The sequence below is a fragment of the Herpailurus yagouaroundi genome, unplaced genomic scaffold, assembly GCF_014898765.1.
Source record: "Herpailurus yagouaroundi ecotype Mexico unplaced genomic scaffold, PumYag 100, whole genome shotgun sequence".
Classification (NCBI taxonomy): Eukaryota; Metazoa; Chordata; class Mammalia; order Carnivora; family Felidae; genus Herpailurus; species Herpailurus yagouaroundi.
In genome coordinates, this window is record NW_024412391.1 from 74,482,966 (window position 1) to 74,498,935 (window position 15,970).

The 15,970-nt window shown below is 37.2% G+C and overlaps 1 protein-coding gene across 9 annotated transcripts in view; it reads left to right on the top strand.

Annotated features, from left to right (window-relative positions):
- Positions 1–15,970, top strand: part of CACNA2D1 (calcium voltage-gated channel auxiliary subunit alpha2delta 1) — a 495,580-nt gene that overhangs the window by 106,085 nt on the left and 373,525 nt on the right. For all 9 annotated transcript variants that reach the window (XM_040472796.1, XM_040472797.1, XM_040472798.1 and 6 more), the window contains exon 3: positions 746–862. In XM_040472796.1, the coding sequence (XP_040328730.1) occupies positions 746–862 (117 nt within the window). The remainder of the gene's footprint in view (positions 1–745; positions 863–15,970) is intronic.

The following is a 15,970-nucleotide window of genomic DNA, read 5'->3' on the forward strand; positions in this document are numbered from 1 at the left end:
TTGTAGCATAGCGTGGTTCAGTGATCTAAACAAAACTGCAGGGATTGAGTTTGCTAATAAAAATTATTTGCACTAGTACAGTTCTAACCAAACTTTAACGTAGGCCTCAGTGATCTTCAACTCTTCTGTGTAATAAAGCTGTGTGTATTACCTGGATGAGCCTTAGCCTGAGCTTCATGCTCTCTCAGTCTTCCTCTTCCTCCCTCTCCCTCTCTGACTCTCTCTTTGCATGAGCTTCAGCAGCATACGATTTGACCTCAACGGTTGTAGCCGTTGAGCAGCGGTAACAGTGGGAAGTCTCCTTCGAAAACTTCTTTCTTTCCCCTTTCTCTTACCTTTGCGCACTGTACACATCCTCCAAGTTTGACCTCCTGGGCTTCCCTTCCAGTGTTTTGCAGCAAGATTTAAAATAATGATGATCATCCTCATCGTCATCCTGTTGGCAGTTAATACCAGGTTTTGAATTAGGGGAGGTACAATTTCAAGTCGCAAAATTTCATACACGGATCATTGGGGTACGAGATCTCCTACCAGCTGTTAACATGACCTGCTGTTTTGGCAAACCCGTGGTCTGGCAGTGGATTTTTATTTACATAGATACTTTTGACACATCCAAACTCCAAAAAGATCAAAATGAAGAAAGGAAACAGTGGGTCTTTCTAATCGGTTGTTTATGGTTTACAATACATTCTGTGAACTTAAGAACCACATATGCAGTTATTAATTATCTTTTCCCTTCCGGCAGATTTATGAGAAGTATCAAGATTTGTATACTGTGGAACCAAATAATGCACGGCAGCTGGTGGAAATTGCAGCCAGGGATATTGAGAAACTTCTCAGCAACAGATCCAAAGCCCTGGTGGTGAGTTGAAATGGGCTCTGCTCATTTTATTATTTTCCATTACTTGTTTATGTTTCATATTTTATTTTCTTCAGTCATGCTTTCTTTACCTTGGATACTGTGTCCATGTAATATGTTCCTAAAAGGTGAGATATCATAGTTTCGTTGTGAACCTTATTTCTAAATATTGGTTTATTTTTTGTGTTAGAGGATTCTGTTATATAAGAACAGTATATTTAATTGGTCCAGACATCTCTTTATACATATGTAAGTTGTGATGCATAATAATAATGTTTAAATCTATTAGACAACATAAAAGCCACACATATTGCCAACACTCATAAAACCGCCTTTGTAGCATTCTCCTTTCTGATCACCCTCCCTCCTTGCCAGAGGTGGCCAGTATACAAATATCTGATGACTCATTTCTTTTCTTTTTAAAAATAGATGTGCCTCACATAGATGTGTTGGGAAACAAGATGATTATTGGTTTGCTTGTTTTCCAGCTTTATTAAAACCACGTTGTGCTGTGTATTATTACCAACTTGCTGTCTTCCCTCCACGTTATGTTTGTATGATTTATCTGGGTGTGTGCATGTAGCTTTCATTCACTCTTATTCACATTTCAATAGTATGAGCATATTTTATGAGCATATATCTCAGTTTGTTCATTTATTCTCTGTCGGTAAATTATTATTTGAATCATCTCCAGATGAGTGCTACTATGAATAGTGCTACTCAATTTTCTTGAACAAGTCTCCTGGTTCATACATGCAGGGATATCTGTAGAGTGTTATATACATGACAGTAAAATTAGTAGAGTGTAGAGTACTCATAAAGTCACTTTTACAAAAGTATGAAAATTGTTTTCTGAAATAGTTGTGTCAATTTAGACATCCACTAGCTATATACAAATCTCCTTTGATCCATATTCTGGACAATAAAAGGTGATATCACATGTCTTTTTATTAAAAAAAAAAACTTTTTAAATGGTGATGTCACACCTCTTTTTATCAAAAAAACCTTTTTTTGAGGTTTATTTATTTTGAGAGAGAGAGAGAAAATGGGGGAGCAGCAGAGAGAGAGGGTGAGAAAGGGAATCCAAAACAAGCTCCACGCCTTCAGCATAGAGTCTGATGTTGGGCTTGAACTCATGAAACCCTGAGATCGTTATCTGACTGAAACCAAAAGTCGGATGCTCAACAACTGAGCCATGCAGGTGCCCAGATTGGTTAATTATAGACAATCAAATGCGTGTAAAAGGTACCTCTGGTTCTTATTAATGAGGCAGACATTTTGTTTTATATTCATTCACCAGTTTTGTTTCTTCAGTGAAATATCTGTTCAGATCTTTTGTGTATTTTAATTCTTTAAATTAATTTGTATGTTATGTATTCTTGATAGTGATTCATTTAAGTTATATATAATGCAAATATCTTTTTTTTAAGGAATCTTTTTTTAATTTTTGTTTATTTTTGAGAGAGAGATTGAGACAGAGTGTGAGTTGGGGAAGAGCAGAGAGAGAGAGGGGCACAGAATCCAAAGTAGGCTCCAGGTTCTGAGCTGTCAGCACAGCACAGAGCCCAACATGGGATTCAAAGTCATGAGCTGTGAGATCATGACCTGAACCGAAGTCGGACACACTTAACCGACTGAGCCACTCAGGCTTCCGAAATATCTTTTTCTGACTTGCTTGGGACTTGTCTTTTCATTGTCCTTATGGTATATCTTGATAAAATAAGTTCTTAATTTTAGTGTAGTCAAAGTCATGTTTTTAACAAGTTATTCGTATTTTAGGGCATATATTTTAAGAAATCTTTCCCTATGCTGAGATTATAAACATTTGTTCTATATCCCATTCTAAAAAGTTCTTTCAGATTTATTTATTCCACCTACCAACTAATGTCAGTATATAATGTTCACTTGCCCTTGAAATTAACTGTTTTTTCTAACCAATTTTCTCAAGGCCATTTATTAGTTTGCATAACCCTAATGAGCTCCAGTCATCAAGCTAGATACCTGGTAAGCCAGTCCCTCACCATATTCTTTCTTCTTCATTAGGATCTGGAGTATTCTGGAAGCTTCCCATTTAATCGAAGTTTTAGATTCATCATGTTATTATCCAAGAAAATCTTTAGTGGGATTTTGATTGCATTGACTCAGACCAAATTGGGAAGATCGATATCATTATGATATTTTGTCTTTTTATTTATAAATATGCTATTGTTTCCATTGAGCATGTTCTTATTCCGTTCAATAGAGTTTTACAATTTCTTTGTGAAGTTCCTATACGTCTTCTGTTAGATATAATGCTCGAGCTTATGTTTAGTTTCTCTTAGACTATAAATCACAGCAGTGTTACAAGTATTTGTCCCAGGACAATTCTGAATTTCCTGTTTACTTATCACTAACAATCAAGATCTTTATTTTATATATATGTTGGCACTCAGAAATTTTGCTTGTTTTTTTGGCACTTATAAATCTTTGTTTCTTTTTTTTTTTTTTTTTTTTTTAATTTTTTTTTTCAACATTTATTTATTTTTGGGACAGAGAGAGACAGAGCATGAATGGGGGAGGGGCAGAGAGAGAGGGAGACACAGAATCGGAAACAGGCTCCAGGCTCTGAGCCATCAGCCCAGAGCCTGACGCGGGGCTCGAACTCACGGACCGCGAGATCGTGACCTGGCTGAAGTCGGACGCTTAACCGACTGCGCCACCCAGGCGCCCTAAATCTTTGTTTCTTAAAATACCCAAGATACTGTTGTAATGTAACAGGAGAGCTCTTTGGAATATTTGAAATGCCATATTGCCCGAAGTTGAAACATTTAATTTTTTAAGAAATAAATCAGTGAGTTATCCATGGTAAAATAAGCTTTCATTACTGGAAGATTAAAAGTGTTATTATCTTCCATTTGGGGTATGTGGGTACCATTTTTAAGCATCATTTATACATGTAAATGTGTTTTCAATAAAAGTTTATTTAATAAAAATAAGATAGGTACTTTTCACTTGTGATTAATATTTACTCTCTGACAGCTGAAAATGATTCTAATTATCTTGATTTTTATCAGCTTACATTTTTCCTCCAAATGTAAGAAGCAGATAATCTGGATATCAAAGTCTCATGAAAAAAGGTCAGAGAATGAAATAGGATGTATCTTGCCTTAATTGGACTAAAATGGAGCCTATTGTGACTTTCTTTTTGTCATTCAGAATTGAAGTTCTAGACACCTGGTACATTATTTGAGTCCTGTGAGGATCAGTGACTATCCCAAGTGCGTGAATGGCAGAATCTAGAAATCACAATGGCTAATTAAATGTGGAATTAGTTTGATTTTATGCCAGAGAGAAAGAGTCATGTTTGTTTTCAAACTAAATTCTTTATTTAACTGTTTTGATTCCACAAAAACAGAAAACACATTATATCAAAGGGAAATGTTTTACGACCAACTGAAAAACAGGTGCTACATTGTACTGGAAGTGAATGCAAGATGGCATTATTAATTAACTTCCATTTTTATGGTAGGCTTATAGTCAGACTTTTTGACTAAAAGAGCTTTCTTTAATTTATCTGGGTGGGTTGCCAATATAATTCCATATGTAAATACACTGGAAAAATAATGAATATACAAATTGGAAAGAGATGATAAAATTTAATACCAGTTAGACCTTATGAGTGCTTACTGGTGGCATTATTTAATTATTTCTCATAATAATACTTAGCTCTAGACATCATTATTAGTCTCATTTTTTCAATGAGAAAACAGGGTCTTTGAGAAATCCTCTAATTTGCTCAAGGAAATTTATCTAATAACTTGAGTATGCCAGTGCCTCTTAAATTTTAATGAGCATTTACTTCACCTGTGACTCTTGTTAAAATGTACCTGTTTATTCAGGAGACCTGGCTGGAGATGCTACATTTCTAATGAACTCTTATGTGGGGCTAATGTTTCTGGTACAAGAACTATTCTTTGAGTTAGCTAGAATGTGAGAGCATTCAAATTCATGTGTGTCTGACTTCAAGATCTGCATTCTTACCTAACACATAAGTATATCCTTTGTCCTGAAAAAAGTGTATAATCATAAAGCGGGAGAAATGAAGGCTAGGGAGTATGCTATAAATTACTGTTCATTCAGATGACTAGGAATTGGATATTTAGTTGGTAGAATATTCTGGAAGGCTATGAATTTTTTTTAGTGACTTCTAGATCAATTAGCCATCTCCAGAAATTGACTCAATGAAGTAAAATAATACCGTATTGAAAAAAAAATTCTTGGGGCGCCTGGGTGGCTCAGTCGGTTGGGCGTCCGACTTCGGCTCAGGTTATGATCTCGCGGTCCATGAGTTCAGGCCCCGCATCGGGCTCTGGGCTGACAGCTCAGAGCCTGGAGCCTGTTTCGGATTCTGTGTCTCCCTCTATCTCTGACCCTCCCCTGCTCATGCTCTGTCTCTCTCTGTCTCAAAAATCAATAAATGTTAAATTTTTTTTTAAAAAAAAGGAAAAAAAATTTCTTTTTTATTTGAATGTGAAAAGATTTTAAACCTTTATTCTTCTTCCGTATCAAGATGAGCAACATAAGGTGTCTTTGAGATTATGTTATAAATGTAAAATCTATGAAAAAGAAGTAAATTGAACTGTTTTTTTTCTCACATATCTACTAAAGAAATTTCCTAACAGCTTATAGTTGATAATTTGGCATTTATTTTAAAGGAAATGGCAGCTGGAGTCCATCTTCCCTCCCTCCCTCCCTCCCTCCCTCCCTCCCTCCCTTCCTTCCTTCCTTCCTTCCTTCCTTCCTCTATTTATTTATTTTAGTGAAATGATTAATTTTTAGTATCCGTGATAAAGTTTATTGTGCATACATGTACACAGATTTTATGTTTTTTTAACTTAGTTTCTAAATTCTGTTACAAACTGTTGATTTAAAACTGAATTACAACATATTTTATTCCTTTTTGTTTTTCTCACATTTGTTTATGTAAAACTCTGTACTACTTCTACCAGTATTTTCTTTTTCTCAGTTTCAGCATTGATTTTGACTTTTTAGTCACACTCATTTTAAGCTGTGCTCATTTTCTCTGTTCCATCAACCAACCTTAGAGCTGAAAGAGAAACCAATATAAAAATTTTTAGTTGCTTTGGCCCTAAAACTATCTTTCTTATAGCAAAACAGACTTTTCCACTTAAAGAGTTGTTGGTTTTGGTTTGGTTTTGTCTTCGTGACTATAGAGAAACATGCATCTGATGATTGATATTCATGAGGCTCTTATAGAAATCCTATGAAGTAGGCATGTTCGATATCTACAATAAGTATTTTATAAATGAGGAAACTCAGACACGACCAGCGTTCTTGTTCAAGGCTTGTATAGATAAAATGAAGTGGTGGTGGAATTCAGTTTGAGGATATCTGACTACAGTTGGGTTTTTTTTCCCCCCTCTCTAAACCCACACTGGTTATTTAAACCATCTTATTCCTAAGATTATCTACTACATGACTGTTTTTCTGACATTTGTTACATCTCTGTCTCAGAAAATGGCTGTGTGATGATTATCCTAACATTATTGGATTATTCTTAAACAGTCTCCAATCAAAGAATGTTTACAAGTGACGCCCACCCCTCTCCACTCCCCCCCCTAAAAAAAAACCCAAACCACAATGAATCATTTAACATTGTTATCAACATTTATTTTGGCCTAATCTAGGTCGAAAAATTTGCAACTGTACATGAATAGCCCATGGGAGAAAGCTCTTCAGCAAAATGATTCAACCTCCAGTGGTGCCTTCTGAAACATAGAGGTGAATGAAGTCAGTGGTTTCATGGTTTACCATCCTGCCCAGGCCAAGGACATCTGCTGAACCAATGAAGGTTTCCAGACATTTTGCTCAAAGCAAATATGATTAAGGTTATAATAATTGAATTTCTGTAGTGACACTTTTCCAATTAGGGCGTATCTTGTCTCCCTCTGGTGTCCTGGTAACTTTAATTAAGGCTACTTCCAATTTATTATAAAACTTTGAATACTGTAATATGCCCAGCTCTTCTTTCAACCTTGATACTGACTTTAAGATTAGATAATGAAAAGAACAAAATGACAAATGTTTTCAATGACTATTAAAGTAGGGTCTTTTTTTCTGGAAGGATGAGATACTGGTTGTTTGATCAAATTGTTTTCATTTCTTTGAACTCATACTTGTGTCTCTTTCATGTTTCTCAGCAATGCCTCTAGGGTTTGCTGAAAATGCTGATTCCTGGCCTTTACCTTAAGAGAGTTTAACTTGGAAATACAGGAAGAAATATCAGAAAAATTGGTCCAAATTGATGGTAAAGAGATTCAGGAAGACATGTGAAATTTTTCAGAGACTTGAAGAATAAAAAGTGTGTTGTATTTGGGTATTAGGGGTTATTAGTTTGTTTTTGTCATGACAGATTCATTAGAATGTATTGGAACAGAATAAAGACAACAGTTTTAAAAAGAGATTATGAAGTGAGAAATTGACAAGAAATTTGCATTTTCATGAAGTTTGGTAGGACAATGAAAGAGAAACATGGAGTACTATTAAAGACTTTGTATTTCTTTTCTGTTTGTTTTTGAGAATGGAGGACATAAAAACATGTTTATAGACAGAAGGGAAGGAATCTATGACATTTCAAAATAGGAAAAAAATGTGAATGTTGAAGGTTGATTCCAGAAAAGCAGGCACAGAGAAGATCAGAGTCATGCAATTTATCTTTGAAAACATACTGGTATTTTTCACTTGAGACCAAAGCGATATTAAATATGAATAGAGACTTTGCAAATAGAGAAAATCTGAAAGTCATACTGGATGATTACGTCTGTTGGTAAAGTAGAAGTTAATGTTTTATGCAAAGAATGAAGGGGCTGTGGAAGTCTTGAGGACCATACTAAAGATTTGGGGCATCAGAGTAAGAAAAAGTGAAAGGATTCTGCTGTGGGTAAGTTAAATGGCTGATAAATGAAACCAAGGGCTTTCCTAACATTGAGAAAGAACAGAAGGTATAAAATACCTTCGTATTCTAAAAATGAGGTCCTAAGCTACATATGAATTTGAAAGAGCTCTCTGAAGGGGTGTGTGTGTGTGTGTGTGTGTGTGTGTGTGTGTGTGTGTGTCTGTCTGTGTTGACCATTAGTTCAAAATCTATCTAAGGTTATAAATTTATCCAGATTGAGGAGAATAAGAGAACTTTGGAAACATACACAATGTGCTGTTTCTGTGTTCCCAGCAGAAAAGTGTGCTTACTCTTCTCTTTAGAGTTAGTATAAATGTCTTTGAGAGGATTACTCAGATTGCTTATATACATCCCTTTGAATCTGAGTGGTAAAGGGACCTGGGAGTCTTACTATTTGTCTTGCACAGTTGAGATGACTTGTATTTATTTGGATTTGATACATACTTCTGGATGCTAATAATGAAGCGCTGAGGCTCAGCACACCAGCTTGGTGGCTAAGCAATGAAAGGTGTCTTCATTAGACACAAGCTTACACACACACATTAAAGCAGAGGTGGGCATTATACGACAGAGCTGGTCTGTGACTCGATCCAATAGGGCTTCCTGCCAAGGCCAAAGCCAGTTTAACAGGAAAATGGTCGATGTAAGTTGAGGGATAGGGGTGTAAATGGCAGACAGAAGCGTGGCATTGCAGTTGTGTGAACTGCTTGCTGCAAACAATGCAGAAAGCACCCTAAGAGGGGAACAAGTCTGTGTTGAACATTTACAACTCCCAGAGAGGACAGACACATAATTATAGTCAAGAAAGGGCCTTCCATTGTTAGCTTCTCTTAGTGCTGTTGCTAAAATTAGCACCTGTGAGCTGGTAAGCAGGGTGGGGGAGGAGTCCAGATGGAATCAGGAGGAATAGCTCAGAGAGTGGAAATAGAAATCTCCCACACTCCTTAACCTGAAAGTTTTTTTCAAATTCATTACAAATTCATTTCATTTCATAATTAATTAATGACTTTATTTATAAATGGTCCTTTTTATTTTATTCTTGAATTTTATTTATTTAAATTCAAGTTAGTTAACATACAGTGTATTGTTGGTTTCAGGAGTAGAACCCAGTAATTCATCACTTCCGTGTAACTCCTAGTCCTCATCCCAACAAGTACCCTCCTTTAAAAAAAAAAAATGAGTTTATTTGCTTACTTCGGTAGAGACAGAGTGAGCAGGGGAGGGGCAGAGAGAGAGAGAGAGATCCCAAGCAACCTCCACACTGTCAGTACATGGTCTGATGTGGGGCTTGAACTCATGAACCACGAGATCATGACTTGAGCTGAAACCAAGAGTGGGATGCTTAACCAACTGAGCCACCCAGGTGCCCCTCAACAAATCCCTCATTGGCCATCACTCCTTTTGCGCATCTGCCCACCCACCTCCCCCCCGGCAACCCTCAGTTCTCTGTCTTTAAGAGGCTCTTATTGTTTGCCTCCCTCTCTGTTTTTATCTTATTTTTTCTTCCCTTCCCTTATGTTCATCTGCTGTGTTTCTTAAATTCCATATGAGTGAAACCATATGATATTTGTCTTTCTCTGACTGACTTACTTCACTTCGCATAATTCACTCTCATTCCAGTCATGTTGTTGCCAATGGCAAGATTTCATTGTTTTTGATCCCTGAGTAGCATACCACTATATGTATACATATATATACACATATATGTATGTACATATACATACATACATATGTGTGTGTGTGCATATATACACACACATACATAGACACACAAATACATTTTAACTTAAGCTTAGACTTTTAATTATTAACCTAGATTAGATATGTTACTTGAATAGCTGAGATTGTTTTTAGATATCAAAGTCGTATATACAATGCTGAATGGAAAAGTTATGGAATCTGTAAGGCTTAAAATTATGTTCAAACATGATTAATAGACAAGCCAACTAATGGGAGATTTAAACAGATTGCAGGTTTATTTTCTCTCATGTAAAAAGAAATCGGTATGTAGGTAGCTCAAGAGATTCCAGAAGTCCCATTCTGTTATTTCTGTGTCCATCTCATTTGGTAATCCCTGGTTGCAAGAGGGAATAAGAAATGTACCCTTAATGAAAATGTGTATACAGCCAGCTGGGATCTACATCAAGACCTTTTCAAGATTCAGTGTGTGTTTTAGGGAAAAATGTCTAGAGAACATTAATATTATTTTTTATTTTTTCCATTTTATTTTAACGAGAGAGAGTGCATGAGCTAGGGACAGTGGCAGAGGGGGAGGGAGGGAGGGAGGGAGGGAGAGAGAGAGAGAGAGAGAGAATCTTAAGCAGGCTCTACACTCAGTGTGGAGCCTGATGCGGGGCTCCATCCCATAATCCTGGGATCATGACCTGAACCAAAATCAAGAGTTGGATGCTCAACTGATGGAGCCAGATGTCCCAAGAAAATTCATTTTAAAGAAGAAGGGAAAAGAGAACAAAACATGGCTTTCATTTATGTATGTATGTTTGTATGTATGTATGTAGAGTCCTACTCCTTCAATATAATGATGACATGCACAGTCAAATCAGCTTTCTCTAACAAGGCTTGGCACAATATGAGTGGTAGTAGATGAAACAAATGTCAAATCCATCTTGGGTTGAGGATTGGCAGAAGATATTCTGTAAACATCAAGGTTACTTAAAAAGTAGTCAACAGTAGTTGCAATATTTGAGGTCATGAACTACAATACATAGGGTCTTGTAATGGTCAAGAATTATGGCTTCAAGAGAGTAGACATTTTCATGTGGATAAAGTGTAAGTTTATAGGGAACATCAGAGAAACGAGAAATTGTGTAAATGGTGGAAATTGGAGAAGTTGAGAATTGTAGTGATAACAAGGTTGAGGCATGTGTGAGTGAGCAGGGTACTTAGATGGAAAAGTGTGAAGGTTTTTAGAGTTTTAATAGTGATGAGCACATTGATAATTAGCACTTACTGAATGTCTGCTCTGGTCCATTCCCAACACTTTGGTAGGCACTTCCCATAGATTTCCAGCATAGTTTATATTTTGCAGAATTGGTAGAATTGTCTTCATTTTATAGATGAGAAAGTGAAAGTTTAGAGAATTTAAAATTTTTGTTTTAGGGGTGCCTGGATGGCCCAGTTGGTTAAGCAGCCGACTTCAGCTCAGGTCATGATCTCACGGTTAGTGAGTTTGAGCCACGTGTCAGGCTCTTTGCTGACCGCTTGGATCCTGGAACCTGCTTTGGATTCTTTGTGTCCCTCTCTCTCTGCCCCTACTCTGGTTGTGTGCGCATGCTCTCTCATTCTTTCTCAAAAATAAATAAAGTTAAAAAAATTTGTTCAATATTACACAGCTGGCAAATAATTCAAACCCACTTAAGTATATTTACAAAATGCTTGGTGCTTCCTGAGGGCCCCTTATTTTAAGAACTAATACAGTAACTCATTTAACCTTCATAGTGCATCAGCTGAAACTCAGAAAAATTAGTGGTTTGGGGGTACCTGACTGGCTCAGTTAAGTATCTGAACTCTTGATTTCAGCTCAGGTCTTAATCTGAGGGTTGTGAGTTCAAGCCCTGCATTGGGCTCCATGCTAGGTGTGAAGTCTACTTAAAAAATAATAAGTAAGTAAGTAAATAAATATGTGTCTTGACCAAGTCTTAAATAGAATGAGATGGGCTTGACTTCTTGTTTTTAGGCTATATAGCTTTTAGCTCTATGCACCATATTTTTCACCTATGTGACATCTCAGTAATCTTAGCCAAAGTATATTTGTCATGTTTCCAGTCAACTTAGATCTCTCTTTAAAAGTGACATTTTACCTTTAATGGGTCTCACAATACCTTCAGATTTCACTACAGTAAAGTTAGCATTTTCGTATGTATATATATATTTTTTGCCCTATAGCGTCTAACACATACCTAAAGTATAATTTATCTACTAAATAAAATACAGACATACATAACCTGCAGAATGTCTTTCCAGTTAATGTATTTTCAATAGAATGACTCTTGAATTTTGAAATCCAATTTTCACAGAGTGGATAGATTTCTCAGTAAGATATTTTTGTTACTTGGTTTCTTTTTTGCTGATGCCTATAAGGCAACTGTTTATATTTACAGCCTCCAAACTCAATATTTTTAAAATAATGTGATATCTGGGAAGAGTGTTGATTTGCATTCCAAATGCAGTTAGTAGCAAATCAGAATCCTGTGTAGATGTTTTGAAGAGAAGGCCAGGCGCCAACCAAGGAGAGGTGCGTGTTTTCTGTTGGCATTGACTGGCCAAGTAGGGCTGATTGTCTGTTAACAGTCTTATTTATCTTTTCATCAGGAAGCGGTGTTTCCAGCACCTCACACTCTAAGAGTTTCTTATATTTTTCAGTGCATTTTGGCATTTGATAAGTGCATTTGTACTGTTATACTTAAGTTTTAAAAAGTTGATTGGGGCGTGGATTGATACAAATACGTTATGTATTGTTTTTTCATTCAGCGTAATAAATGATAGACCATCAGAATTTTCACTCCAAATAACAGATTTTTCTGAAGTAGATTCCTGGCTTCAATGGGTGATGTCTGTATTTCTTGATGCCATTTTATAACGTGCCAAATGGAAATGCCTAGCTATGCCGCCACAGTTCCTCTCTCAGATTACACTCTTTAGAAGCATCCTTATGGATTTTTAAATCTAATATAATTACAATGATAGGAATTTGGGGCTAAACAGTTGGGCTGGGAAACACTAAGTGCTGTGTTTCAGACCTCTTAAATTACACTAAGAGGGAAACAGATCCATATACCTGTAAATGTGCTGGTATTCTGTACCACACTCAGTGTTTTAATTTTTATTGTACGCTGCTCTCATTAATATATTATTTAAAGGGTAGCAGTGAAGTGTTTTGAGGCAGTACCTTCTGTCATTAAGTGCTCAGTGCTAGAGAGTATTCTCTCCCTCCCTCTTTCAATGAAATAGTGTCTGCACTAAGTGACTATCTAAACAGAGACACTTTTGAAAAAGAGATAGTTGCCGAATACACCTTTAAGGTATAGAGCAACACTAATGACATACAGTGGACCTAATGTTTTAGTGAAAGGTGTTCAAACAAGGAAGGTTTTGGACAACAGATAGTCTCTTTGCAGTAAAAGAATGTCTTTGAAAATGTGATTTTCATAGTCCATTGACTTAATTCCATAGGATCTGAAAGTAACACTTAAAGTATCAGTAAGAGGGGTGCCTGGGTGGCTCAGTTGGCTAAGTGTCCGACTTCGGCTCAGGTTGTGATCTCATGGTTCGGGAGTTCGAGCTCCACGTCGGGCTCTCTGCTGTCAGCGCAGAGCCCGCTTCAGATCCTCTGCTCTTCCCCTCTCCTTCTCCCTCCACCCCCCTCAAAAATGAAAACTTAAAAAAAAAATAAGGTATCAGTAAGAACCTTACTCTACTGACAATTTGACCAAAGTAAATATGTGCTCTAATAACACAGAGCGTGAAAAAAATCAGTGTGAAAGGGAATGTTGGATATGTTGACTACATTTAAGAAATGGGAATATGATGCAAGAAGTGACCTGCAAAGCTCATATAGTTAGAAAAGACTGCAATATTTGTGGGCCCAGTGCACAATGAACATGTGAGGCCCTGCTTCGAAAGTGATTAAGAATTTTAAGATGGCAGCAGCGGAGCGATAAAACAGTTGTGGGGCCTATCTGACTGCACAGGTGGCACACTCCTGAGGCTGGCCAGCCCTTGCACACAGGTAATCCATTAGTGGCGGAACTGAATCGGGACGTGGGATTCGTCCTCTGCTGTTCCCATGATGATAGTCCTCGATCTTTTCCTGGTGACTTGGGAGTTGATGAAACCTCTGACGATTGTTAAAAGATAATCTCGGGGCACCTGGGTGGCGCAGTCGGTTAAGCGTCCGACTTCAGCCAGGTCACGATCTCGCGATCCGTGAGTTCGAGCCCTGCCGTCGGGCTCTGGGCTGATGGCTCGGAGCCTGGAGCCTGTTTCCGATTCTGTGTCTCCCTCTCTCTCTGCCCCTCCCCCGTTCATGCTCTGTCTCTCTCTGTCCCAAAAATAAATAAACGTTGAAAAAAAAATTAAAAAAAAAAAAAAAAGATAATCTCAAAGTGAGGCAAAACAAAAAAACAAAAAAAAAAAACAAAAAAACAAAAACAAAACCCCAAAAAACAACAACAACAAAAACATTTTTCTTTCTACTTTTGTTTTACAAAATTGCAAATGCATCCCAGCAGCAAGATAGAAACCTCTGGTTTAAATGTGTTAGTATGGTGTTTTGTGTAAAAATCAATAGAGAGAAAACAGGCTAATCTAAGGCCACCCTCTTTGATTCATAAAATCTGTAGCTGGAACTTGTAGCGTGCCATCCTTTGGGAGAGAATCTGATCAAGTAGTTTTAGGGTAAGCACTGTTTTAGCCATGTATGGGGTTGAACTTCCAGGGGGTGGTTCAATTCCTAAAAGTCTTTAGCTTTGTTTTTTCTTAATCCAGTGATGTGTACTTCATGTTTTTACCCATTAACCCCTTAGTATCCTACCACAAATTATATAAACTCTAAAACCTTCTTTGGTGAATTCATTTTCTAGCTTTTACTAACTTGCAGGTAGAAGCCCATTATAAGAGGGCTATCCCAGCTTTTTGTTTTTTGATACACAGGAGCTTTTTTGTGTTTTGTTTTTTTTTTAAATCTATTCTCCATAATCTTTTTAGAGTTGATAAAATCAAGAACTACATTTGCAACCATGAGCTGTGTCTTCCTTAAAATTCCCTGACACAATTTACCATTAGAATGATGGACAGCCCTGTTAATTTAAGTAAAGTGTCATGGAACCATAAATCTTGAAGGAATTTTGGGAATTCATTTTTCTGGCCTTTTCCTTTCAGGCAGGTTAATGTCTAAACCACCAAAGTGAAGGGAGGGTATTGTTTTTTTCTCAAATATTTTTAGTGATGAAACTGCCACAATTGTAATTCTTGGTTATTGCCACTTAGCTTGATTTTCAAGAAATCATTTCTCACATCCACATCTTTGTCTAATCTAAAACTATTTTGTTTTCTGTTCTCTGTGCGTTACATTTCAGTGACATTCTCCTGACAAGAATGTCTCATTTTGTGTTTGTGTGTGTGCGTTGCAGGGGTTGAGGGTGGTAAGAACCATCAACTCATCATAGCTTAGTGTTCTTAGCAACTAACAATGATTCTCACTTGCTGAGGAGTCCTTATTGCCAGGCATTGTGTTCAGTTTATTATATGTCAACAAATTTAAGCTGCAGAACAACCTTATGTGGCAGATACATTATTGTGCCTGAAGATTAGAGGTATTACCAAAACAAAACCAAAATCATCTAACTCAGAGTATCAACTGGAAGTGGTTTTAAACCCAGGTATCTCTGACTCTTTAAGACCTATGCTTTTTTTTTTTTTTTAACTTTTAGAAAAAGGGAGAGCACAAGTGGGGAAGGGGCAGAGGGAGAGATTGGGGGGAGGGGGGAAAAGAGAGAGAGAGAGAGAGAGAGACAGAGAGAGAGAGAGAGAGAATCTTAAGTAGGCTCCATGCCCAAAAGCACAGCCTGACATGGAGTTTGATCCTATGACCTTGGGATCATGACCTGAACTGAAATCAGGAGTCGGACGCTCAACTGACTGAACCACCCAGGTACCCCAAAGCCTATAGTTTTTAATATGCTAAGCTCTGTGGCCTAAGGACCCCCGAATTCTTTTCCTTCCCTATATATATAGATGTGTTTTCTATTATTTTTTCATTCTGTCCTGTATTCTGGAAATTATCAAATATTTATTCTTGGGCATCCGAGTGACTCAGTCGGTCAAGCATCTGACTTTGGATCAGGTCATGATCTCACACTTCGTGGGAGCCCGCATCGGGCTGTGTGCAGACAGCTCAGAGTCTGGAGTCTGCTTCAGATTCTGTGTCTCCCTCTCTCTGACCCTCCCCCACTTGTGCTTTGTCCTTTCTGTCTCTCAAAAGTAAATGAGCGCTAAAATTATTATTTTTTTTAATATTTATTCTCCAACTTCCTTAAAACACAGAGGCCAGGATTAAATATGCTAATTTGTAAGGGAATACTCTGAAAAATCACAGTATAACTGCAAGTTAACCATTTTTCATTTGCATGTGATCC